The sequence below is a fragment of the Ramularia collo-cygni genome, assembly GCF_900074925.1.
Source record: "Ramularia collo-cygni strain URUG2 genome assembly, contig: RCC_scaffold34, whole genome shotgun sequence".
Classification (NCBI taxonomy): domain Eukaryota; kingdom Fungi; phylum Ascomycota; class Dothideomycetes; order Mycosphaerellales; family Mycosphaerellaceae; genus Ramularia; species Ramularia collo-cygni.
This window is the reverse complement of record NW_019716288.1, coordinates 4272-11629: the sequence shown is the minus strand read 5'-3', so window position 1 is coordinate 11629 and position 7358 is coordinate 4272. Positions and strand designations below refer to the sequence as shown.

Genomic DNA, 7358 nt, shown 5'->3' with positions numbered 1-7358 from the left:
CTAACGCTCGTAGTAATAGCGTATCTAAGCTAAAGGAGCCTATTAAGCTTGCCGAGCGTCTCTTTCTTAAGTACTATAAACTACTAGACGTGTCCGGAGCCTATATAGCTATAATACTACTCTATCTAGAGCGCCGAGTAGCATAGCTAAAGATATAGTAGTATAGCGATAAGGCTAGTTAGTACATAGGCGCATTAAAGCGTATAAGGTCGCTCTAGTAATCCTATAAGGACAAACTCTAGCCTTATACGTAGAGCGACAATATACTAGAGCCGCTATCCGTATTCGACCGCTTTCGAGCTAAGGCTAGTATTCTAAAGACATACGATAATTTCGATAGTTTCGTAAACGCTCCGCCTATAGTACTACTAACTAATATAACAGCTATTAAGTAGTAGATGTAGCCGTTTATAAGACAGGCCTATCTAGCTCTTTTATAGCTAGCTATTAACATCCTCTTAGCTTTCGTAATATCCGCTAAGAGCGAGCGTACGTTTAGCAAAATACGAAGAACTATCGATTAGTTACGCTCTTAGCTACTTAGCGACACTATCCGGTTAATTAAGCTCTCGAAGGATTAGCACCGCTATAGCTTTACTATACCTACTATAGGGGGGGTAGCGGCGATAATAGAGGTAGCGGAGACTATAGGGGGTACGGAGGATAATAATATTAACGATAGCAGCGATAGCCTCTTTATATAACTAGTTACTTACTTAATTACCTAACTAACTACTCGAGTAGTTAAATACTTAATAATTAACTAACTACTAGCCTTAGAAGTCAATTAAGTTAAAAGTCAAACTCTATAATAGCGTCTCCTAGGGGAAAAGCGCTAGTAACTAGAATACAGCACACTCAAATCATCGAGCGATAGAAGGTTGGAGGTTACAGTCGAGCACGACAAGGCGGAGCCACACGTGCCGAGCAAGGACTTGTGCGATCATCAAGCATGACGTCTTATCTATTTTCCTTGGCAAATCCTTCCAAGACCCACAATTTGGACGGATTGGGAAGCCAAGTCGGATGAAGGAATCCAATCAATCATCTTCCGATGTTGGTCCGGCGGTGCACTTTTTACATTAAATATGTACATGCACGCACGTCTGCCACTCACGATCTTACTCGGAGGTGTTGTATATGAGATTGTCACACCTTGAAATTCTTCTTCCCACACGATACGACCCTCGAAAAGGTACTCTTGAGAATCGATACAATCGTGCTATCGGGACATTTCCCTCGCTAAGCAAGGCGATGCATCAGGAACCAATTACATGGAGATTCCAACTTGAAGTGCATTTCTAACTGAAGTGGATCAAATCCATGTATCAGTTCTAATAAGCCGTCGATGATTCACATGGAAGGATTCAATGTCTACCTTTAAGGCCGCAGATGTGACAGGAGTATCGAGCGACTGAGGGCTGACTCTCTCAATCCATGCTCGTGCGCTGAGAAGTAGTAACATTCCGGGGTGATGAATAATCTTGTACACASTGGAGAGAGCAAGAAATCTGAGGCGGCGTACAAAATTTCTTCGTAATCAGGGCTGCAAGAATGGGAAAGAGTTCAATGTCCGGCCCCTAAACCGCCCGGTATCACCATCATCCTCGACTCTAATACCTCCCTCCACGTAGCTATAAGGGCGACCTCTTTCGCGAATAGCTTACTCATAATATCTCTCACCAAGCGTTAGCATATAGGATACCTGTAGACTCCGACTGGGAAAGTCGTAATAGCACGAAACTAAAGCCTCCACAACGTAAAGAATAACTCTCTCCATTTAGCTAACCAATCTTCATTACAATTCGATACGATGTCTCAACGCAAGATATGACGATCTCGCGAGCTCCCACCCGGGAAATGGTCCTCCTCTTCGCTACCGACAATTGTAACATTATCGAGTCGGATCTGTTATTCTATGAGGTCGTTACCATGGTGTTTTCCATCGCTGCTAGTCTACGTGGCATTGGCTAGTTAAGTACTACGGCGGGTTTGATAGCCACTGGTCGAGGTTGTTATGAAGTGATTAAGGGGGGCTGTGGAGGAGAGTCTGATGACCTTCCATCCACTCACTTATCAAGAATATCCTCATCTCTAACATCCAAAATCAACATATGTCCTGGGGAATGCCCAATCACTACTCCCGGAATTCTCGCCTTCGTCACGGCTTCCTGCGGCGTAACACCACATCCCCAAAATACAGGCACATAACCATCCTCCTCCTCCCCTTCCTCTTTCCTCCTCACCACAACCTTCCCTTCCCCATCAACAGGCCCATCCCCCCAATCCGGCAAATCCAAATCCCTCCCGACCCCAAGAATCCTCTCCACCCCCTCCCATCCCCACCCCACAGGTTCCCCATGCGTAACCCCAAACCTCCTCGTAACTTCCCTCACCCGCTGCACTTGACTCTCACGATACAACCGCATACTAACCACCATATTCACATCCCCGGGAGAAAAAACCCCCGAGGGGGAAAGTGGGAGAAAGGAACGATACATGGAAACATTCCTCTTGAATTTCACATGCGGAGGTACGAGTCCCATATTTTCCAATGCGGATTCAAAGGAATAGGAACATCCTATTAGGAACGCTACGTGATCTTCCTCCCGCCACAAATTCTTGATATCCGGAACTCCAGCATTTTGTAGTATCCCGTCGACGTACACATTATATCTAGGTACATCGGTGCGGATATCGAGATCCACGGCCAGATTCTCGGATGCGATTCCTGGGATACAAGAGGTGAAATTTGTAAAGTCGCCGGGGTGGGCGGAGTAGGCGAGTAAGGGACATGGAATGGGGTTTTGGGTGCAGAGATTGTGGAAGTCTGAGGCGTAAATTGAGGGGAGGATGAGGAGGTTTGCTTGGATGTGGCCTGGGGCGAGACCGCTGGTTGGTTGGGAGAGAGTGTTGGAACGGGCGAGGAGGCGGATTTCGTGGGCGGGATTTTGGGGGAGGGACATTTTCGGGGGGATTTCTTGGTTGTTCTGCGTGTTTGGAGAAAGGAAAGTTGAACTTGGAGAGATGTTATCTCACGACTCACACAACATACATATCAGCTCGCTATCTAGGAGCTTGGCCGAGATATTGGCCGAAAATGTTCAAGTTTGTGAGCGCGGGCAAGCTTTTTTGTCATTATCATGAATGGCGACGAGGTGCTGCCCTTGTGTTGGATCAATCTCGATCCAACACAAATCTCGATCCAACACAAGATTTAATCCATTTTCTTCATCATTTCGATCACAGGCTGATGATGCTGGGCTGGGGATGCCTCCTCCCTCGTGGAGATTAGATTAGAATGTCTTGGGCTCCGTGGACGGGGGAGAGGTTTTTATTTTTGTTTTCGGGGATTTGATTTTGATGATAGGAGAGTGAGTTGGAGAGGGTGAATCTTGTTTTACGGGTCTAGAAGGCCGGGATTACCTTATTCCATCCCGGGGAAGCGTGATGCATTCGCAAGTGAGAATTAGATGTGCGGATTCGGTGAGTGAGGGGGGAATCTGTGCAGGCGAGCGGGAGAGTGAGGAAGAAGATCACAGAAGAGAAGAGAAGGTAGAGAAGGTAGGTAGAGAAGGAAGGTTTGGAGGGAGAAGATGTACCAGAAGAGCATTCCTTGAGCGCCAGACAGGTCACGATTGGTGCGTTCGGGTAGAGAATGCACCGTTCCTTCCTGCCGTTTGATATCCGGTCGTACCTGCAGGGCAGCAGTTCAATATCCCATCCCATCYAATCGGGAAGGCGCGACTGTCGCATTAGCCATCCCATTCACCTCTCACTCTCCCATGACAAGACCTAGACATACGTGCATGCACGATGGATTGGGTCAAGATGAGATGCAATTCGGTTGTGCAGACTCTTATTCTCATTGTATTTTGATCATCAGTCCTCAGCCGTCTTGTCCATGCCATCTCTGAACACACTCGCAACCCGACCGATGAAAGACGCCATTCCCATTCCCAGATTCCCCGCTATTTTCCTCCCATGTTTCGCCCTTGCATCCATGGCAGTCGAAGAAGGAGAAGGGGAAGAAGAAGAAGGAATTCGCATGCCGTTTCGCTTTCAAGTCACAAGGTTGGAGAGGTCCATTTGCCCATTTCGCCGTGAGGATTTACTTTTCGTCCGGAAGTCCATATTTATGCGACGACCTGTGGTGTATTAGCCCGAATTATTCCATTTCCCTCCACATCAGGATGAGTATACCTTGACGGCGAAGTTGCGCTGGGGGAAATGTCTCTGCTTCTTCTTTTGCTTCTCAGTGACGCGAGCGGCATCCTCGGGGCTTAATCGGCGACGGATGGCGCGGGTCTGCTTGGGGCGGAGGTCGRGAGGCATGTACTTCTTGCCGGAGTAGAAGAGGCGGAGCTGCGAGCGCTGGTTCGCGTTGATGATGGTCAAGACGCGGGCAATCGACTTGCGCACATCGTGGCTGAAGAAATGTCCTGTTAGCCTGCCGTCTGCGTGTGTTGTTGTCCATTTCCATTTCCGCCATGTCCCACATCCGCGCGTGTCCCATTTCCATCCTCCCTCATATCCCCACCTTTCAATCCACATACATTTTGTTCAGCTTGGAGCCGGCGCCACCAGCAATCTTCTGGGTGCGGAGCTGGACGAGCTCCTGCTTGAGCTCATCGAGTTGCTTCTGCAACTCGTCCTTGTTCTTGCCCCAGAGCGCTTGAGCCTTGACCTTTCCGGAAGACTGGCATTGAATTAGTGGGAGGCACGCGCAAACAATACCTCATGGGGTATGTTGGGAATAATCTCACCATTGTGCTGGACTGGACTGTGTGGGTTAGTTGAGTCGGTGGGGGGATGAGGGAGCGTCGTCGTCGTGGATGTGAGGTGTCGGCAAATTGTGTGTCGAGTGCGGAAAGAGCCAAGACTGCGGATCCACCGTGGTTTGGCCGGTGATTGGTGGATGCTCATGCAGGGATGCCTCAGTCGTCGGTCAACAATGATGCGATGCCGACATCTCCTTGGGTTGTGCTGTGTTGCGTGCGCATGTGATTTCATTGATGTTGTCCTCCAACATGGCCAGCACATCCAGCTGGGCGCAACAGCGAACTGAAGCTCGAGCGGCCGAAAGTAAAGTAAATTCCCCCTCGCTGTCCTCTATCCATACATCCAACTAACATTGACCTCTCCTCTCCCGACCGAATCGCTCTTCCACACCTACGCCCAATATGCCTCGCAAACCAACCTGGAGGCCCAACCTTCCCCCGAAGAACTGCGCATTGAATCGCAACTCAACGACATGCTCGAATCAGTACGTACTCTCCCCTCCACCTCCATCAAATCCATCCCCCCAATCTAATCAAATGCATGAAAACAGAGAACAAACCTCCTCTCCGCCCTGGCACGAACCCTCGACAGCGAAACCACACCCTCAGCCCTAAAATCCACCAACCTCGCCCGCCACCGCGAAATCCTCTCCCAACACCGCGCCGAACTCCTCCGTCTAAAATCCCAAATCTCCCAAGCCCGCAACCGCGCCAACCTCCTCTCCACCGTCCGCTCCGACATCTCCGCCCACCGCTCCTCGGAAGCCGAATACATGCTCGACGAGCGAGCCCGACTGCAGAATTCCCACTCCATGGCCGATGGGGTTTTGAGTCAGGCGTATGCCGTGCAGGAGAATTTCGCTGTGCAGAGGGAGACGTTGGTGGGGATTCAGAGGAGGATTACGGGCGCTGCGGCCAGGGTTCCGGGGATTAATGGGTTGATGCAGAGGATTGGGAGTAAGAGGCGGAGGGATGGGATTATTTTGGGTTCGTTTATTGCTTTTTGCTTTTTGGTTCTTTGGTGGTTTTGGTGAGGTGGGTTGATGGAAGGGATGATTGTATTTTTTTTCTTTGGCAGCGAGGCGTTGGGGTGTTTTATTATCAGCATCTTCATCATCATCTTTGTGKGGCTTTGGGATGGTGCATGAGCTGCTTCTTGGCCAGGACGGTCAACAAGGTCCACAGACCAGACAGAAGAGGAAATCAAAGGACAGTTCTCAGGAAAGCTTCAGTGGCCCGCTCACATCGATACCTGCCTCCAATGCGTGCTTACTCCACGACGCTTTCCCCCTTCGCTTGATCCATGCAAGGGGAAGCACTCTCAATGAATAGATATCACTTCARGAGAAAGAGGGCAAGATGCACAATTTATCCATTGCTTCAAATGGATTGGTAGAATCAAGAAGAAATCCCAGCGAAGTTCTAGATCATATTGCATTGCTGGGTCGATGTTCGGATGACATGGTCTGTCCATCTATCTATGCATCGACTCAATAAGCAGCTAGCTGTCTTTCGTGTGTTTATTTATCGTGGGGCGAGAGAAGGCTACGGTGTAGTCTAGAGTAAGGTGCCGCAATCTACCTCTAATATCTCGTTATACTTACCTATATCCCCTTTAGATCCTAAAGCTTATCCTATCTATTACTACCTAAAAGGCTCTCGCCCTTACTTCCTTTATTATACGATTAATATTTAACTTAGAAAACTCCCGCGTCCTCCTACTCTACGCCTATCTAGCAATCTAGAAGACTTTTTAATAATATACTTATAGGCGAAGCTACTTTATAGCTTAGGGACTACTATAAGACTTAGTAATATGTTATTTTCCGCTATAATTCTTAAAATTTATCTACGAGAGAGTAGTTATAGAAGCACTAGATAAGAAAGTATAATAAAGTTAAAAGTACACGCTAATAACGTAAGCTAGTAAATAAATTAGAGTAAGTAGAGCTATCGATATAAGGATTATTCGCTAGAACAAATTATCCTTATTTATTCCCGCTATAGACCTAATGTATTACTCTCTATAGAATCGACGATTTTCGGCCTACTAGATTCCTAACTACTAGTAGAGTAGCCTATTAATTAAGCGAGGGAGTAGTTAAGGGCGCTAATCTTACCGATACTTCCTTATATCGATAGCTCTAGAAGTAAGGGCGTGTAAAATTAAAGGTTACCGCCCTACCTAAAAAGGTAATAGTTATTAGAAAGTGCAGTTATAGAATAGCTGTATATCTAATATAATAGAGAGCTAAGTAGCTATAAGGTTATATAACTCTATATAGGGTAAAATCTCTTCTTAAGAGATAGAGACATATCTCTAGATAATTAACTTAATTAACATATTAGTTCCTACTTTTAAGTACTGCCTATCGGAGATAGTAAGCTAGTTAAAGATTAAGATACTCTTATACTTTACCCCTAAAATTCTACGAACCTCCGACTAATATTTAATAGGTTATAAGCCCGGGTTTACCGAAGGAAAAAGACCTTAACCTTAAAGTAGTAAAGGTTTCTCCTACCTTATAAAGCTAATATAGAAAGGATACTAGTTTCTAGTACCCTATCTTATACTAC

General features: G+C 47.0%; 2 protein-coding genes; one reads left to right on the top strand and one right to left on the bottom strand.

Annotated features, from left to right (window-relative positions):
- Positions 1–4136: 4136 nt before the first annotated feature.
- On the bottom strand, positions 4137–4769 carry RCC_11527 (probable ribosomal protein L35; the record flags this gene model as incomplete). XM_023776748.1 has 4 exons in its annotated part: positions 4137–4148; positions 4204–4429; positions 4557–4699; positions 4767–4769. 4 exons carry the CDS (start codon positions 4767–4769, stop codon positions 4137–4139), a joined length of 384 nt encoding a protein of 127 aa, XP_023632516.1.
- Positions 4770–5254: 485 nt separating this feature from the next.
- On the top strand, positions 5255–5815 carry RCC_11526 (related to SNARE protein of Golgi compartment; the record flags this gene model as incomplete). XM_023776747.1 has 2 exons in its annotated part: positions 5255–5266; positions 5333–5815. 2 exons carry the CDS (start codon positions 5255–5257, stop codon positions 5813–5815), a joined length of 495 nt encoding a protein of 164 aa, XP_023632515.1.
- Positions 5816–7358: the final 1543 nt, after the last annotated feature.